The sequence below is a fragment of the Phyllostomus discolor genome, chromosome X, assembly GCF_004126475.2.
Source record: "Phyllostomus discolor isolate MPI-MPIP mPhyDis1 chromosome X, mPhyDis1.pri.v3, whole genome shotgun sequence".
In the NCBI taxonomy this organism is placed as follows: domain Eukaryota; kingdom Metazoa; phylum Chordata; class Mammalia; order Chiroptera; family Phyllostomidae; genus Phyllostomus; species Phyllostomus discolor.
The window spans coordinates 37465246-37485393 of NC_050198.1; the positions used below are offsets into that span (position 1 = coordinate 37465246).

Genomic DNA, 20148 nt, shown 5'->3' on the forward strand with positions numbered 1-20148 from the left:
TGAAAACTCACAAATAACATCATACTTAATGGTGAAGGACTGAAAACTTCTCCTCTAAGACAAGACAATGCTGTTTTTCCCACTTGTATTCAACATTGTTTTGGAAGTTCTAGCCAGAACAATTGTGCAGAAAAACCCCAAAACATCCAAATTAGAAAAGAGGGAATAAAACTATCTGTATTTGAAGATGCCATAATTGCTTATGTAGAAAATCCTTACAGGGTGTACAACCCATGGCCCATGGGCCACATGTGGCCCAGAATGGCTATGAATGTGGCTCAACGCAAATTTGTAAATTTATTTAAGGCATTATCAGATTTGTTTGTGATTATATGTCCCAGTAAATTTAATGTGTGGCCCAAGACAATTCTTCTTCCAGTGTGGCCCAGAGACTTCAAAAGATTGGAAACCACTTAAAACATAGTAAAATACTATTAGAACTAATAAGCAAATTCAGCACGGTGGCAGGGTATAGATCAACATACAAAAATCAGTTGTATTTCTGCACACTATCAATAAATAATCCAAGAAATAAAGTAAGAAACAATTCCATTTTAATAGTATCATAAATAATACAATACTTAGGAAAAATTTAACCAAGGAAAAGAAAGACTTGTGCACTGAAAACCATTGTTGAAATAATTTAAAGAAGACATAAATGAAAAGATATTCATATTAGTTTCTAGGGCTGTCACAATAAAGTGCCGCAAGTGAAGTGGCTTAAAACAACAGAAATTTGCCTCACAGTTCTGGAAGCTAAAAGTCTGAAGTCAAGGTATCAGCAGGGCCATGCTCCCTCTGAAACCTGTAAGAAAAGGATCCTTCATGCTTTCTAGATTCTGGTGGTTTTCCAGCAATCATTAGTGTTCCTTGGCTTGTAGATGCAGAATGTCAATCTTCTGTCTTCACATGGCATTCTCCTCTGTCTCTGTCTCCTCTTAAGGTGTTCTTTTTTTAAGGACACCAGTAATATTGGATTAATGGGCCTACCACACTCCAGTATGGCATCATATTAACTAATTACATCTGTAACAATCCTATTTCAAAGTAAGGTCATTATAAAGTACTGGGAGTTTTTGATTCAACATATCTTTTCTGGAAGGACATAATTCAACCCATAAAAATATCCTATGTTCACGGATTAGAAGAAAATATTAGATCTAAGATGGCATCGGAGTAGGAAGGAGCAGATTTGGCTTTCCTCTGCTCAGGGGAGAGAGTCCTGACCGATCTTTGGAGTGGAAAGGCAAGCAACCAACATATTTCAGCATTTTTGAGAATGGAGGACCAAGGATTGTGGCAGAACCGAAAGAACAAAGAACAGATCGCTGCATCAAGGTAGGCTCCCGGGACAGGCGTGTGGTACCGGGGCTGCAGCCCCAGGCCCGGGGGCCACGGCTGGGTTTGCCGTAGGGTTAGTGGGAGAGAGCCAGGTCGGCTGCTCCCTCCCCAGCTGAGCAAGGTCTGGGCGGCTCTGGGAGGAGTCCAGGTGCTGGCGGGCACACCGGGTGGCGAGCAGCTTTGGAGGCAGTGAACGCCAGAGCCGAGTCGCGCTGCGGACCCGGACTCCCAGGGTCACCGTTCTGGCTGGAGCTTTGGCGGTGAGAGAAACCGGGCCATTGGAGAGCGGCGGGCTCGATCGGGAGGAATTTCCCAAGAGGAAGGAGTGAATGGACACAGACACTGTTTGGGGAATTCTCCTGAAGTGATCAGTGGCTCTGGCCTGTTTGCTCCCCAGCTGTGAGCGCGCAGGCTGCGGACAGGCCGCGCCTGCCTGCCCGCGGGGGCACCTGCGTGTGGCAGACGCCGTGCAGGCAGAAGACGGGCCGCGCCCACTCACCGGAGCGCGGGGAGCGAGGGTCGCGCCGGTCGCACAGGGCGGCGGATGGGCCGAGGAGCCAGTGCGAACCCCACGGGCCTAGGAAGAAAAGCCAAACAAGTCATCCTTCAGACTGCCTCAGCCAGCAAGAGCAGAAAAACCGGTTTGGCCACTTTGAAATCAAGAGACTTTTTAATTTGATTCTATTTTTTTAACAATTTTTAATTTTTTAAGTTTTATTGTTTTTATTCTCTTTTGATTTCTTTTTCCTCTCTTACCTGATTTCTTGTTTTATTCCTTCCTCCTTCCTGTCCTCCAATTTTATCTCTTCTTCCTGCCTTCGTCTGCCTTTTCTATTTTTTTTCTTTTTTAAATTTTTTCCTAAATACCTACAAGTGAGACAAAATCCTGGATCGGTGAAAAGACCAAAGTTGAACCCAAAGAAGGGGCATCACAACAGCTGGGACAGTGAGATAAATGTCACTCTGCTATTACAGAGAATCTGCAAGTTATTGCAAATTTGTATTATTATTATTTTTCCAGTGTTCCTACATCTTTTTTTTTTAACACTATTTTTGTATCCCTCTTATTTTTGTATAGCCTGCTTTGCTAGGCTGGTTTTATTGTATGACCTGACAGCTTTCCCCTGATATCTCTTTCTATACCGTATTACTAATCTACTGTCCATTAACTCACCTGTGTCCTATAAGCATACTACTCAATGTTCGGTACTCCATATCCTTATTACCTAGATTTCATAGACTCTGCCATATGAATGTTGCCATAATATTATTGTAAATAACTGCTGTTCCATGCAAGTGTAATTACTTCACAACACCCCCCCCAGATCGTAGCCCATTTCAAAGTTTCCTGAACTCTATTACTGTAGTGGTTAACTCTACTCTCTCACACACTACACCTATTTACTACCCTTACTCTCACCTTACCCCAGAATCTGACCGCCCACAACCTCTCTGCTTTATAGAGCCAACTCACAATCCTTCCTCCCCCAACAAGAGTCTTATCTTCTTTCCATCCTTTCTAAAAATCAGCTAGCTGGGTGGAAGACCACGGTTAACACTATACATAGTGAAAGGATCTCCTATATCTTCCCTACTTGCTACTACTGTAAATAGCATAGAATTCTCAGTTGCTGTCTTAAACCATTTTGCCCTCCCCTCCATCTGATGACAAAAAAGAATAGGTGGAGGAGGTGAACACCAGGATACCCACTGGAAGAGGAAACCCAACAACTAAGGAACCACTAACAGATAACAGCAGAAGAAGGTGAAGGAGGGAGTAGTAAACACACAAACCTCAATCCAGGGCTTATCTGGAAATACAACTAAACAGTAGAGACAGTACCCAATACAAACAACTGAACAAGATTTCTTTAAACCTTGTACACACAGAAGAACCAGCCTCAACACAACCTGACCTCACCAGCACAACAAAATATAGAAGGTGGTGGACAGAGTGACCCACATTTAACCAGCTGGCGGGAAGGAACCACCAAAGAAAGACTCAACAACAATCAGAACCCAAAGGCAAACACAAAGCCAACTTAAACAACAGCCCAAGACCAGCGAGCTTGGGGGGTCAAGGAAACAGTACCACTGAAACTCACTGCTACTCTACTAAAGAAGTTCACATCATAAACCGAGGGAGCCAGAACAGATCAATATAAGAAGCTGAGGTGAACAAGAAGAGTCTCACAAACAATGGGAAGACAAAGAAATACTCCCCAAATGAAAGGAAAGGAGGAAGCCTCAAAAAGAATGCTAAATGAAACAGAGGCAATTCAACTATCAGATATTGAATTCAAAGCAGTGATTGTCAGGAAGCTCAATGAGCTCACAATGAGCTACAAGAAACTACAGGGAAGCTACAATGAACTCAATGAAAACTACATCAGCATAAAAAAGGAAATAGAAACTCTCAACAAGGGCCAAGAGGAAATGAAGAATACAATCTCTGAAATGAAGAACACAGTAGAAGGAATGAAAAGCAGGATCGATGAAGCAGAAGATCGGATCAGCGAGCTAGAGGACAAAATAGAAGAAAACACCCAGAAAGAGCAAGAAAGGGAAAAGAGGCTCAGAAAGGATGAAGAGGGATTAAGAGAAATGCAAGACAATATGAAACGTAATAATATCTGTATAATAAGGATACCAGAAGGAGAAGAAGAAGAACAAGGGATAGAAAACCTAGTTGAACAAGTGATGATGGAAAACTTCCCTAATTTGATGAGACAAAAGTCACACAAATACAGGAAACACAGAGAGTCCCAATCAAGAGGAACCCAAGGAGGCCCACCTCAAGACACATCATAATTAAAATGGCAAAATTTCAAGACAAAGAGAGAATCTTAAAGGCAGCAAGGGAGAAGAAGGAAGTAACATACAAGGGGGCCCCAATAAGGCTAACAGCTGACTTCTCAATGGAAACACTCCAAGCCAGAAGAGAATGGCAAGAAATAATCCAAGTAATGAGAACCAGAGGCCTGCAACCATGACTACTTTACCCAGCAAGGCTCTCAATTAAGATAGAAGGCCAAATAAGAAGCTTCTCAGACAAAAGAAGTCTAAAAGAATACACCTCCACTAAACCAGCTCTGCAAGAGATGCTGAAGGGACTGCTTTAAGGAAAGAAAGGAAAAGAGAGAGTGAGAGAGGATCACACGTACATAAAAGGCAATGAATAAGTACCTATCAATAATAACCTTAAACGTAAATGGACTAAACGCTCCAATCAAAAGACATAGAATAGCTGATTGGATAAGAAAACATGACCCACACATATGCTGTCTACAAGAGACCCACCTCAGGATAAAAGATCTGCACAGGTTGAAAGTGAAGGGCTGGAAACAAATTTTCCAAGCAAATGGACAGGAGAAAAAAGCCGGGGTAGCAATACTCATATCTGACAAAATAGACTTCCAAAGAAGATCCATAAAGAGAGACCCAGAAGGTCATTTCATAATACTCAAGGGAAGAATTCACCAAGAAGACATAAACATAGTAAATATATATGCACCCAACATAGGAGCACCTAAATACATAAAGAAAATCTTAGAGGACTTCAAGAAAGATATGGACAGCAACACAATTATTGTGGGGGATTTTAACACCCCTCTATCAAAAATGGACAGATCTTCCAAACAAAACATCAACAAAGATATTGTGGCATTGAACAATACCCTAGACGAGCTGGGCTTTACTGATATTTACAGAACCCTCCATCCCAAAGAAGCTAAATACACATTTTTTTCAAATGTACATGGAACATTTTCAAAGATTGACCACATGATAGGACACAAAACAAGCCTCAACAATTTCAAAAAATTGAAATCATACCAAGCAATTTCACGGATCACAAGGGACTGAAACTAGAAACCAACCCCAAGGAAAAAAACCCAAAACACTCAAATTCATGGAGATTAAACAGCATGCTATTAAACAATGAATGCGTCAAGAATGATATTAGGGAAGAAATCAAACGGTTTTTGGAAACAAATGAAAACGAACTCACAACAACCCAAAACTTATGGGACACAGCCAAGGCAGTCCTGAGAGGGAAGATCATAGCGATACAGGCCCACCTAAAAAAGTTAGAAACATTTCAAACAAACAACCTAACCCTACGTCTACAAGAACTCGAGGAACAACAACAAAGACAGCCCAGAGCAAGCAGAAGGAAGGAAATAACCAAGATCAGAGCAGAATTAAATGACATAGAGAATAAAAGCATAATTCTAAAGATCAATGAATCCAAGAGTTGGTTCTTTGAAAAGATAAACAAAATCGACAAGCCTTTAAGCAGACTCATCAAGAAAAAAAGAGAGAAAACCCAAATAAACACAATCAGAAATGAAAGAGGAGAGATTACAACAGATACCACAGAAATACAAAGGATTGTAACAAATTACTACAAAGAGCTGTATGCCAAGAAATTTGAAAACCTAGATGAAATGGACAAATTTCTAGAAAAATATAACCTTCCAAAACTCAATAAAATGGAAGCAGAAAGCCTCAACAAACCAATAACAGCAAAAGAAATCGAAGCAGTAATCCAAAAACTCCCAACACACAAAAGCCCTGGACCAGATGGTTTCACAGGAGAATTCTACAAAGCATTTAAGGAAGAACTAACACCTATCCTTCACAGACTATTTCAAAAAATCCAAAAAGATGGAAGACTCCCAAACTCTTTTTATGAGGCCAACATCATCTTAATCCCAAAACCAGATAAAGACACAACAAAGAAAGAAAACTACAGGCCAATATCGCTGATGAACACTGACGCTAAAATCCTCAACAAGATACTGGCAAACCGCATCCAACAGTACATTAAGAAGATCATACACCATGACCAAGTTGGATTCATCCAGGTATGCAAGGATGGTACAATATACGCAAATCAGTAAATGTAATACATCACATAAACAAAAGCAAAGACAAAAACCACATGATCATATCAATAGATGCAGAAAAAGCATTTGATAAGGTACAGCACCCATTTATGATAAAAACACTCAGTAAAGTGGGAATAGAGGGAGCATTCCTCAACATAATAAAGGCCATATATGAGAAACCTACAGCCAACATTATACTCAATGGGCAAAAATTAAAATCTTTTCCACTAAGAACAGGAACAAGACAAGGATGTCCACTTTCACCACTTCTATTCAATATAGTACTGGAAGTTCTAGCCACAGCAATCAGACAAGAAAAAGAAATAAAAGGAATCCAAATCGGAAAGGATGAAACAAAACTGTCACTGTTTGCAGATGATATGATAGTGTACATAGAAAATCCTATAGACTCCACCAAAAAACTGCTTGACCTAATAAATGAATTTGGTAAAACAGCGGAATACAAAGTCAATATGCAGAAATCAAAGGCATTTCTGTACACCAACAATGAAACAGCAGAAGCAGAAATCAAGAAAAAAATCCCATTTGAAATAGCAAAAAGGAAAATAAAATACCTAGGAATAAACCTAACCAAAGAGGTAAAAGACCTGTATTCAGAAAACTACATAACACTGAGGAGAGAAATCAAGGAGGACACAAACAAATGGAAACATATACCGTGTTCATGGATTGGAAGAATTAATATCATTAAAATGTCCATACTACCAAAAGCAATCTACACATTCAATGTAATACCGATTAAAGTACCAATGGCATATTTCACAGACATAGAACAAACACTTCAACAATTTATATGGAACCATAAACGACCCCGAATAGCTGCTGCAACTTTGAGAAAGAAGAGTAAAGTAGGAGGAATCACAATACCTGACATTAAACTATACTACAAGGCCACTGTAATCAAAACAGCCTGGTACTGGCATAAAAACAGGCACATGGACCAATGGAACAGAACCGAGAGCCCAGAAATAAACCCAAGCCTCTACGGTCAATTAATATTCGACAAAGGAAGGAGCAACATAAAATGGAATAAAAATAGCCTCTTCAACAAATGGTGTTGGGAGAACTGGACAGCTACGTGCAAAAAAATGAAACTCGAGCACCAACTTACACCTTATACAAAAATAGATTCAAGGTGGATAAAAGACTTAAATATAAAGCGTGACACCATTAAAGTCCTAGAAGAGAACGTAGGTAGGAAAATCTCAGATATTTCATGCAGAAACTTTTTTACTGACTTGTCCCCTAGAGCAAGGGACATCAAGGAAAGAATAAACAAATGGGACCTCATCAAAATTAAAAGCTTTTGCACAGCTAAGGAAAACAGTATCAAAATAAAAAGAGAACCAACTGTATGGGAAAACATATTTGCTAATGATACCTCAGACAAGGGTTTAATCTCCAAAATATATAAAGAACTTACGCGACTCCACTCTAAGAAGACAAGTAACCCAATTAAAAAATGGGCAAAGGACTTGAACAGACAATTCTCCAAGGAAGACATACAGAAAATCCAAAGACACATGAAGCGATGTTCAATATTGCTAGCCATCAGAGAGATGCAGATTAAAACCACAATGAGATACCACTTCACACCAGTCAGAATGGCCATCATAAACAAAGCAACAAACAACAAGTGTTGGAGAGGTTGTGGAGAAACGGGGTCCCTAGTGCACTGTTGGTGGGACTGCAGACTGGTACAACCACTATGGAAAGCAGTTTGGAACTTCCTCAGAAAACTAAAAATGGATCTGCCTTTTGACCCAGCAATTCCATTGCTGGGACTCTATCCTAAGAACACTAAAACACCAATACAAAAGAACCTTTGCACCCCGATGTTCATAGCAGCACAATTTACAATAGCTAGGTGCTGGAAGCAACCTAGATGCCCATCAGTAAATGAATGGATCAAAAAACTATGGTACATTTACACAATGGAATTCTATACAGCAGAAAGAAAGAAGGAGCTCATACCCTTTGCAACAGCATGGATGGAGCTGGAAAGCATTATGCTAAGTGAAACAAGCCAGGCAGTGAAAGACAAATACCACATGATATCACCTTTAACAGGAATTTAAACAACAAAACAAAACAAAACAAAAAACTAGCAAAATATAACCAAAGACACTGAAATAGGGGATAGTCTGACAGTGGCCAGAGGCGAGAGAAGAGGGAATTTCAGCAGGGAATGGGTAGGGATTACAGGAACAAATTTGGAGGACACATGGACAAAAACTAAGGGTGGGGGGTAATGGGGGGAAGGGGGGAGGGTTGGGTGGAGGGGCTGGAACGGGAGTAGGGGGGAGAAAACTGTACTTGAACAATGATTGAAATAAAAAAAAGAAAGAAAAAAAAGAAGAAAATATTATTAAGATAGAAATACTCCTCTAAAGAAAGCTACTTATTAATGTAATCCCAACCCAAAACCTGAGAGTCCTTTAGCAGAAATGGAAAAGGCAATCTTCAGATGCATATAGAATTGCAAGAAACTACAAATAGCCAAACTGTCTTGATAAAGGCAAAGTTGAAAGACTCACACTTCCTGATTTCAAAACTTATTACAAAGCTACAGTAATCAAAACAGTGCAGTTCTTGAATAAGAAGAGACTTACAGATCAATGAAATAGAATTTAGAATCCAGAAATAAACTCATGCATCTGTGGTCAACTGATTTTCAACAAGAATGCCAAAACCATTCAATGAGAAATGAATAGTCTCCCCCCAAAATAGTGTTGGGACAACTTGATATTCATATGCCAAAGAATAAAGTTAGACCCTTACCTCACACCACATACAAAAATTAGCTCAAAGTGTATCAAAGACTTAGATATATGAGCTAAAACTATAAAACTCTTAGAAGAAAATATAGGGGTAAATCTTCAGAACCTTGTATTTGGCAATAGATTCTTAGATATGATACCAAAACACAAGCAACAAAGGAAAAAATAAATAAATTAGACTTCATCACATTAAAAACTTTTATGCATCAAATAATGTTTCAAAAAATGAAAAAGAAAACACAGCATAGGAGACAATATTTGTAAATCATGTATCTGAAAAGGAATCAGTATCCATAATACACAAAGACCTCTACAATTCAACAGAAATACAAACAATGTAATTTTATTTTTATTTATTTTTTAAAGATTTTATTTATTTATTTTTAGAGAGGGAAGGGAGAGAGAGAGAGAGAGAGAGAGAGGCATCAATGTGTGGTTGCTGGGGGCCGTGGCCTGCAACCCAGGCATGTGCCCTGACTGGGAATCGAACCTGCAAACAATGTAATTTTAAAATGAGCAAAGGACTTGAGTAAACACTTCTCCAGAGAATATATACAAATGGCTAGTAAGTATATGTAAAGATGCTTAATGTCATTAGTCATTAAGGAAATGAAAATCAAAGCCACAATGCAATACTACTTCACACCCACTAAGACTGCTATTATCAGTAGATGGGTGGATAAAACAACTATGGTACATTTACACAATGCAATACTACTCAGCCATATAAGGAAGAAAATTCTACCTATCTTTTGCAACAGCATGGATAGACCTGGAGAATATTATGCTAAGTGAAATAAGCCAGTCATGGAAAGACAAATACCATATGATTTCACTCATATGTGGAATCTAATAACAAACTCAACTAACAAGCCAAATAGAGACAGACTCATAAATAGCAGGCTGACAGCTCTGGGTTGGGTGGATTAGTGGGTAGAAGGATCAGGCAAAAAAGAAAAAGGACTCATAGGCATGGAGAACAGTGTGGTGATTGTGGGTTTGGGGGGCTGGAAGAGGGTGTAAGGGAGATAAATAATAATGGAAAAAATACAATAAAAATAACATGTATAACCATAAAAAAAGCAGAAAATAACAAGTGCTGACAAGGATGTGGAGAATTAGAATTCTCATACACTGCTGGTGTGAATGCAGCCACTGTGGAAAAGATTTTGATAGTTACTCAAAATATTCAACATAGAATTACCATATGGCCCAGCAATTCCATTCCTGTGGATATGCTGAAAAGAACTGAAAACAAGTATTTAAACAAAAAAAACACATGAACATAAATATTCATAACAGCACTATTCACACTATCCAAAAGGTGAAAACACCACAAATGTCCAACAACTAATTATTGGCTAAATTTGATTATTTGATTTTTGAATAAACAAAATGTGGTACATCCATATAATGAAATGTTATTCAGCCAAACAAAGAATAAAGTACTGATACATACTAGAATATGGATAAACCTTGAATGAGTGAAAGAAACCAAACACAAAAAATGCATATTGTGCCTTGGCTGGCGTAGTTCAGTGGATTGAGCGCAGGCTGCAAACCAGGCATTGCAGGTTCAATTCCCAGTCAGGGCACATGCCTAAGTTGTAGGCCATGGCCCCCAGCAAAGCAACCGCACATTGATCTCTCTCTCTCTCTTCCCTCTCTAAAAATAAATAAATAAAATCTTTTAAAAAATGCATATTGTATGGTTCTACTGATATGAAATGTCCAGAATAAACAATTCAGTCAAGACAGAAGGATTAGTCATTCCAGAGACAAGGAGGAGGAGAGAATGGGAAGCAACTGCTTAATGGAAATACAGTTTCCTTTTTGTGTGGTGAAAAGTCCTTGAACTAAATAGAGGGGATGGTTGCACAATATTGTGGCTATACTAAAAGCCACTGAATTGTACACTTTAAAATAGTTTAAATGATGCATTTTATGTTATGTCAATTTTATCTCAATTTAAAAAACTATCCTGGCTGCTGTGGTTCATGGATTGAGTGCCAGCCTGTAAACCAAAGGGTCACTGGTTCGATTCCCAGTCAGGACACATTCCTGGGTTGTGGGTCAGGTCCCCAATAGGGGGTGCATGAGAGGCAACCACACATTGATGTTTCTCTCCCTCTCTTTCTCCCTCCCTTCCCCTCTTCCTAAGAAATAAGTAAATAAAATCTTGAAACAAACTACTAGGCCTTTAATTAGAATTGCATTGAAGTTATATTACTGCTTGATGAAATTTCATTTTTATCAGAGAACATGATTTGTGTATTTGTTTGGGTACCATTTTATGTTCTCTTTTAAGTTAAGATATATTTGTCACATAACATTGTGGAAGTTTAAGGTGTACAACATGGTGATTTGATACATTTATATGTTGCAATATGATTATCACCATAGCATTAGCTGACACCTCTATCACATCATATAATTATCACTTTTTTGTGTGGTGAGAACAGTTAAGATCTAGTCTCTTAGCAGCTTGAAGTTTATGATACTGTATTGTTTACTATAATTACTATGCCAAGGATTAGATTTCCAGGACTTATTTATCTACTGGTTACAAGTTTTTGCCCTTAAACAAATCTCTCCAATCCCTCCCCACAACTTCTGTTAACTACCATTCTACTGTCTATTTTTAAGTTTGGCTTTTCTAGATTCCACAGATATGTGAGCTCATACAATATTTTTCTTTGTCTGACTTATCTCACCTAACATAATGCCCTCATGGTCCATCTATGTTGGCACAAATGACAGGATTTTCTTCTTTCTTGTGGCTGAATAATTTTATATTTATATTACATCTTCTTTGTCCATCTATCTGCTGCCGGACACTTAGGAACCTAAGTGGCTGTCTTTGTTCTTTGATGAGATTTTATTTTGTTTTGTTTTGTTTTATATTGGTTCTATGCCTTTTATATTAAGTTATTTCTAAATATTTTATACTTTTCTCACTATTGTAAATGGGATACACTACAAATGTCCATCTCTATCTGGTTATTACTAGCATAGAAAATATTTTTTAAATGTTTGATTTGTATATAGTTAGTCACTTTACCAAAATAGGTCATTAATTCTAGTAATTTTTTCCTATAGTTTCTTGGGTTTTCTAGGTATACAGTTATCTTGTTGCTTTTTTTTCTAGTAATTATACTGATTGTTTTAAAATAGTATCTCCCTCCACTTGCTAGAATCTCAAAAACAATATCAGCTATAATAGCAACTTTAGTCATTTCTGTCTTGTTCTTAAATTTAATGTGAAGGGTTTTAGAATCATTATTTAGAATGATTTTTTTCTTGTCATAGTGGCTATTACATTCAGTACAAGGTTGAAGAACACTAGTGATAATGATTATCCTTGTGCTTTATTGGTTTTAAAGAAAATAGTTCTGCCCTGGCTGGTATGGCTCAGTGGATTGAACACTGGCCTGCGAACCAATGGGACACTGGTTCAATTCCTAGTCAGGGCACATGCCTGGGTTGCTGGCCAGGTCCCCAGTAGGGGGCATGCAAGTGGCAACCACACATTGATGTTTCTCTCCCTCTCTTTCTCCTTCCCTTCCTCCTCTCTAAAAATAAATAAATAAAATAATTTTTAAAAAGAAAAGAAAATAGTTCTAACATTTCACCTAATTTTTTCTTTTTCTTTTTTTTTTTAATTTAAGGATAGTTGGTATATAATCTTGTATTTGTTATATTACTTTAAGGTTTACGATATAGTTATTTGGCATTGTTATACTTTACAAGTGACCACCCTGCTAATTCTAGTAATCATCTTTCACTGTGTAAACTTATCATAATATTATTCACTACATTACCCTTCCTTTTTGTACCCATACCTCCATCCCATCTCTTCTGGTAACTATCCCTCTGGTCTCTGTTTCTATGGGTATGTTTTTGTTTGATTGTTTGCTTTGGGTTTTCAGATTTCACATATAAGTGAAACCATACAGTATTTTGTTTTTCTCTGCCTGACTTATTTAACTTAACATAATACCCTTTAGATTCACCCATGTTGACACAAATGGCAAAACACTAATTCAAAAAGATATACAGAGTGGGACAAAAGTAGTTTTACAGCTGTGCGTATGGGAAACAGTTTATTCTTGTATTATTATTTAGTAATTATTGTATAGTTTTCTATATGAACAACTACAAGCCTACTTTCGTCCCATCTTGTATGCACCCTATGTTCATTACAGTATTATTTACAGTAGTCAAGATATGGAACCAACCTAGATGCCCATAGATAGATGAATAGATGAAGATGTGATATATATACAATAAAATATTATGCAGGAATAAAAATAATGGAATCTTGCCATTTGCAACAACATGGATGGATTGCCTTCTTTTAAAAAATATTTGCTCTTGTTTATTGAGGTAATACTGGCTAATAATACTATATGAGTTTCAGACAAACAATTGTAAACCTATTTTTGCCCCACTATATATGTACCACATCTTATTTATCCAATCATCCATGTTTTCATGTTTTGGCTGTTGGGAATAATGCTACAATGAACATAGGGGTACATATATCTTTATGAATAAGTGTTTTCAAATTATGGGGTTAGATACCCAGAAGAGGGATTGCTGGGTTATATGGTAATCTTATTCTTAATTTTTTAAAGGAACTTCCATACTGTTTGCCATAATGGCTACACCAATTTACATTCCCACCAGCAGTGAATGAAGGTTCCTTTTTCTCCACAACTTCTCCAACACTTGTTATTACATGCCTTATTGATATAGCCATTCTAACAGTGTAAGGTAACAATCTCATTGTGATTTTGATTTGTCCTTCCTCAAAACATTTCACCATTTAATATGATGCTTGCTGAAAGTTTTTGATGGATGACTTTTATCAAGTTAATAAAATTAATGAGGTCATTTAATCATTCAACAGATATTTACTGAATACTTACTAAGTATTAGGTACTATTCAAGGCACTTGGGACACATTAGTGAATAAAAAAGGCAAAAATTCTCTGGCCTAGTAGACCTTAAATTCTAGCTGGGGAAGACAGTAAATAAGCAAGATAAAAAGCAAAATATAAACTATTTTAGATGATAAATACTAAGAAAAAATAAGGCAAGGAAGGGAAGAGGACAGGAGGGAGGTTCCAATGTTAGATAGGGTGGCCAGAGAAAGACCTCACATAAGAGGAGCTATCAGAAGAAAAAGACTTCAAAGAAGAGAGGAAGCAGATCATGTGCATATTATAGAGGAAGGCACTCCATTTTAAGGGAAAACCAAGTGAAAGTGCCCTGGGGTGGGAGCTTGTTAGGCTTGTTTGAAAAACAACAAAGGGGCCAGTGCTGAGCGAAGTGTGTGAGTTAGAGAAAAGGAGAACAGAGGGATAAGGTGGGATAAAATCACATTAGTCCATGTAGACCTCTGTGAGGACTTGGGCTCTGAATCTGAATGAAATGGGGACATTGCAGGATATTGAGTAGGGGAGACACATATGGCTTATATTTTAACATGATTATTCTCACAGCATGTGAAGAATAGTCTGGTAGTGAGGGAGACAAGCATAGGAATGGGGAAAATAGTCATGAACTTGTTGCAGTAATGTAGGCTTTGGACCCAAAAGGCGGCAGTGGAGGTGGTGAAAAATGGACAGATTCTGGATACATTATGAAAAGTAAAGTGGCTGGAGTTGCTGATAGATCAAAGGTGCGAATGGAGAGAAAGAGAGGAATCAAGGAAGATAACTATTTGGCTTGACCATTTCTAGTTGCTAGTGAGGTGTTTTATGATTACCAACTGATTTTCATTGAATATACATTTTTGCATCTATTGATGATCATATAGTTTTCCTTATTTAATTTGTTAATATAATAAAATTATTACATTATATTTTTTAATTTTTAAGACTTATTTATTTATTTTTAGACAGAGGGGAAGGGAGGGAGAAAGAGAGGGAGAGAAACATCAATGTGTAGTTGCCTCTTGTACATCCCTACTGGGGACCTGGCCCACAAATTAGGGCACAGGTCCCCAGGGCACAACCTAGGCGTGTGCCCTGACTGGGAATCAAACCAACGACTCTTTGGTTCACAGGCTGGTGCTCAATCCACTGAGCCACACTAGCCAGGGCTACATTATTTTATTTAATAATGCTAAATGAACTTTGTATTACTTAGAAGAGGACATCTTGGCTGTTTATCCATCATTTCCATTCTATTTATTCCTTCATTTGTTTTGTAAGTTATAATTTGAAGCTATATTTTTTCCTACTACTTATTTTTGAAAATGTATTACCACATCTTATCCCAAACAGACTTTTAGGAGCAAGTACGGGGACATAAGTACCATTATAATCACTGTTTCTACAGGAAAATGAGCTTTGAATTCTAAACAGCTGATTTCCCACTGAAATTAAGAAACTAAATTATTCTAAAATTAGGAAAATACATATTCCCAATGAGAGATTTCTTGGAACATTTAGTTTCCAGCACAATTTTCCAAAACCTTCATTCTCAGTATGATGCAAGCTGGGATACCTGGTCTCTGTCTCCTTATGTGTTAATGACAGTGCAGTGATATTTCTTTTTAAGGTACCCTTGCTTGAGTCCCAAGAACAAGGAGTCCTTTGATGTGGGCTGTAACCTCTTTGCGAAGTTTTCTGCATACATAAAGAATACACAAAAGGAGGCAAATAATCGTAAGATAACTTTCTTTAAATCCCTGTTTTTCTCACTTGCTCACTCTCACATTCTCACTCAGCTAAAATAGGATTTTCCTGAATACCATATTTTGCCATGTATATGCACACTTTTTTGCAAAAATGTTTTAGGGAAAAATAAAAATGCGCATTATACATGGGTGGTACCTGAAATACCTTGTATCTATTCTTGTGTTTAGTAGTTATTTGTTACATAAAGTTTCTTGTACATAAAGTATTTTGAATATACCATAATATGTTCAAAAATAAATGTTAAAATTCCTTTATAATACAAAAAACAAGTATTTAAATATAAATAAATAAAAATTGAATTAAAAATTAAAACAAAAGATTTTTTTCCTGACAGTTTGGGCCTGACAGTATATGCATTATACATGACAAAATATGGTATGTAGTATATGTTGGGTAATATCCTTCCTCTCCTTCTATGCTCTCTTTTCTGAACTTCCTTTGCATACAGTTTTATTAGATTTAGAATTCAAGATTCAATATAAAAATTACCAATTCAGCTCAATTAGAGTATGGGCATGCCAGGTGTGAACTAACTGTAGGACTTGATTTGTTAGATGCCCCCTCCCAACTTTCCCAGTCCCGCATGCCTTTAAGGTTTCTTAAACCATAGCACCTACAATTTCCTACAAACATTCTTGATGTTTACTAACCTCTGAGTCATGCTATTAGGCTCTGATTCCACTTTGTGACTCTTCTGTGTTGAGCGATAACATATCAGTTTTTTTAACTTTCCTGCCAATGCACCTCCTCAAGAAAAGTCCAAAAATATTTCCACTCATCATTTGATTAAACATCTGACTGTCTTATCAGCAGGTAGTTAACTATTTAGACTTTTATTAGCCAGTGTAGGAATGTGTATAGAGATATCTAATTGTGTAAAAAGCATATTGAAAATGTATTTAATTATAAACATAATACACTTGTAAGTAACCATATGACTTCATTGCCTCAGATTTTGAAAAATCACTGCTCAGAGAATTTAAGCGTCTGGATGATTACTTAAACACCCCAATTCTGGATGAAATTGATCCGGACAGTGCTGAGGAACTCACAGTTTCCAGAAGATTGTTCTTGGATGGGGATCAGCTGACACTGGCTGACTGCAGCTTGTTACCCAAGCTGAACATTATTAAAGTAAGTCTTTATAGGGTAGCCTGAATGGTTTGGGATGGGCTTGGGAGGTACCAGCATAAATCATGGTGACCATTCTGTGTGAGGTTGTTATACAACCACTTTCTCATCATCATTATGCATAGCATATATCTCCTTTCTCTCCTCAGAGGAAAAATCTATGATCTCCTCTGGGAAGCATAAAAACTTCTTGTTTCTTTCTTCCTATATCAGGTAACCAGTTTCCACTGTCTTGTCTATAAAACAAGAATAATATTACCCATTTCAAATAATTGTTGAAAAATTTAAATAAATTAGGACATATAAAATACTTAAAACGGTGGATAAATAATGTGGGCTATTAATATTATTATGATAATGTAATCATGAACAAATTTTTATTGAATAGAATTTATTCTATCTCAGGTCCTATGCCACATACAGAGAATACATCAAGAAATAAGACAAATTTGGGACCCTAAACACACTCTTAGTCTAACAGGGAGATATATGCTCTTTTTCTGTGCTTTGTTCTCCTGAACATTCATAACTAAATGCAGCTTAATATAAATATGATTGCAAACATATAGCTTTGTCTACATTTGTACACAAAACATTGAAGTAGTAATTCCAAGATTCTTTAAGTTTCTTTTGTAGTACTTTTTATGTAGATAACATGTACACAATGATCTTGACTTTTGAGATATGTTTCTACACTCTAGGCATGTTACTGATGCCTTTTACTACCAACTGCTTTTTCCAAAACCCTAGGTTGCTGCCAAGAAATACCGTGACTTTGACATTCCAGCAGAATTCTCAGGAGTCTGGCGCTATCTCCACAATGCTTATGCCCGTGAAGAATTCACCCACACGTGTCCTGAAGACAAAGAAATTGAAAATACCTATGCAAGTGTGGCTAAACAGTAGTTAAGACAATTCTTCCAGTAGAAAAAGCTCTCATATTAGAAAGATTTTTGGAAATAAGAATATGGAAAATACTGTCTTCTCTCTCCAACTCTCTTATGCAAAAGAAAACAAACTGTGTTTTCTGTATCTGGCCCCTGTGTACTTTAAAGATCCTCATAGTTTTGCTTAATTTTCTTATTTCCATGGCATAACCACTGCAACTATAGCCACTGAAATCTTAAATGATATAGAAACTACCAAGGTCTTTTGCTATTTGATTTAATTCCTAGAATGCATCATGTGTAAGCTCAACAGATGGCTAAAGTTACAAAGGACACAAGTAGAGCCACAATTTCAAACTGCTGCTTAGAAAAAATTCCATCAAAATCATTAAAACAATTTTAAATTTTGTTAGTTTAATATGTGCCTGAGTTCATTTCTGATATGAATAATGAAATCATAGAGAGAGCATATCATAGAGGCGAATCTTGAAAGAATGATTTTTTTAAATCAGCTCTAGGAAGAGATCAAAACCAACTGATCTTAGAATGGCATTCAACACTTAGAAATATGACTGCCTCTGTGTGGGGGGAGGGATAGGAGAAGGTCCAATGCCACTGCCTGGCTTGTGGAGGTTTACCCAGCTCTTGCCCTGTTTCCAGTCACTTCACCCACTTCTCATATGCAACTGGTGCCCTTCCAGCTATTGCCCTTGTGCTGAATCCCAGAGTGTGTGGTTTGCATACATTCTAAGTCTGTGTGGGCCCTTTAAGCAGAGTCTTCTGAAAATCCAGCAGTTTCTTCCACTGCCCCAACCTCTACTGGTTGCTATAGCTACAAGTTAGGGGGATTTATCTTCCTAGCACTGGAACACTGGGCTGTGCGGTGTGGCCTAGGGTTGCGATTGCTCACCCCCAAAGTAACCCTACTGATTTTTATGCACCATATATTAATGTGGGACTGCCTGTTCCACTGCCACCACCACTGCCACCTCCCAAAAAAGACCACACCAACACATATCATAATTAAAATGCCAAAGGCTAAAGATAAAGAGAATCTTAAACGCAGCAAGAGAAAAGGAGTTACCTACAAAGGAGTTCCCATAAGACTATCAGCTGATTTATCAAAGGAAGCTTTGCAGGCAAGAAGGGATTGGCAAGAAATATTCAAAGTCATGAAGAGCAGGGACCTACAGCCAAGATTGCTCTATCCATCAAAGCTACCATTTAGAATGGAAAGGCAGATAAAGTGCTTCCCAGACAAGGTAAAGCTAAAGTTCATCATCATCAAGCCATTATTACATGAAATGCTAAAGGGTCTTACTTAAGAAAAATAAAATCAAAACTATGAACATTAAAAGGGAAACAAATTCACAACTATCAACAATGGAATCTTAAAAAAAAAAGAAGAAGAACAAAGAAAACCAGAACAAGAACAGAATCATAGAATGGAGATCATTTGGAGGGTTATCAACTGGGTGGGGGAAGGGGTGGAGTGGGGAAAAGGTGCAGGGATTAAGAAGTACAAATTAGTAGGTATAGAATAAACAGGGGTATGTTAAGAACAGTATAGGGAATGGAGTAGCCAAAGAACTTACATGCACAACCCATGGACATGAACTAAGGAAATAGGGAAGGAAGGTACCAAATAGAGGCGGGGGGGAGGGAGAAAATTGGGACAACTGTAATAGCATAAGCAATAAAATATATTTTTAAATGTATGACTGCCTCATAGGGATGAGAATAAATCTTTCTGACTAGATTATATTGTTGTTAAATGAAGAAGCATTCATTATATAAAGCATAATAATTTTTAAAAGATTGGAAGCAAATATATGGCAAAGTTGCAAAGTAAACCTGATCTTTTATTCAATAGAAATAAAAAGTAAACTTAAGAAATCTGACTTACCAAAGGTCTTGTTGCTCCCTTTAAAAGGATAAGGCACACTGTCCTCAGAGGATAATCACACAGCTTTCTACAGAATTGAAAATGTTCCATTACTATATGTACTCAAGTTTACATGTTAAAATACAATCAAATCCCTCAGATCTGGAAACAAAATCTGAACTTAACTCTTGGTCCTTCAAAGGAGAAACAAAGTTCAGCCTCAAAAAAGTAAGGCAGTCTTATTATAGGTTTTGGGGGAAGAGTAGAGTTTAGATAAAATTTAAGTGTGGCAATGTTTAATAGTTTTAAAGAAAAGTAAGGCAGTGAATAAAATGTCAACAGTCTTGGGCATAGGAAGAGCTCATGTCCTTGGAAACTACAGAGTCAGGGTAAATGTATAATGTAGTATCTGCTCTTTGCTGTAAGACCCCTGAGCTGAGAAATTGCACCTGAACTAGATGGTGGGGTTGTGTCTCCTCTGAATATCACAGATCGTTCTGT

The 20148-nt window shown here is 37.3% G+C and overlaps 1 protein-coding gene across 1 annotated transcript in view; it reads left to right on the plus strand.

Moving 5' to 3' along the window:
• Positions 1 to 18170, plus strand: part of CLIC2 (chloride intracellular channel 2) — a 30445-nt gene extending 12275 nt beyond the window's left edge. The window contains exons 4-6 of the mRNA XM_028522683.2: positions 15605 to 15711; positions 16697 to 16878; positions 17626 to 18170. Coding sequence (XP_028378484.1) covers positions 15605 to 15711; positions 16697 to 16878; positions 17626 to 17781 — 445 coding nt within the window. The 3' untranslated portion in view covers positions 17782 to 18170. The remainder of the gene's footprint in view (positions 1 to 15604; positions 15712 to 16696; positions 16879 to 17625) is intronic.
• Positions 18171 to 20148: the final 1978 nt, after the last annotated feature.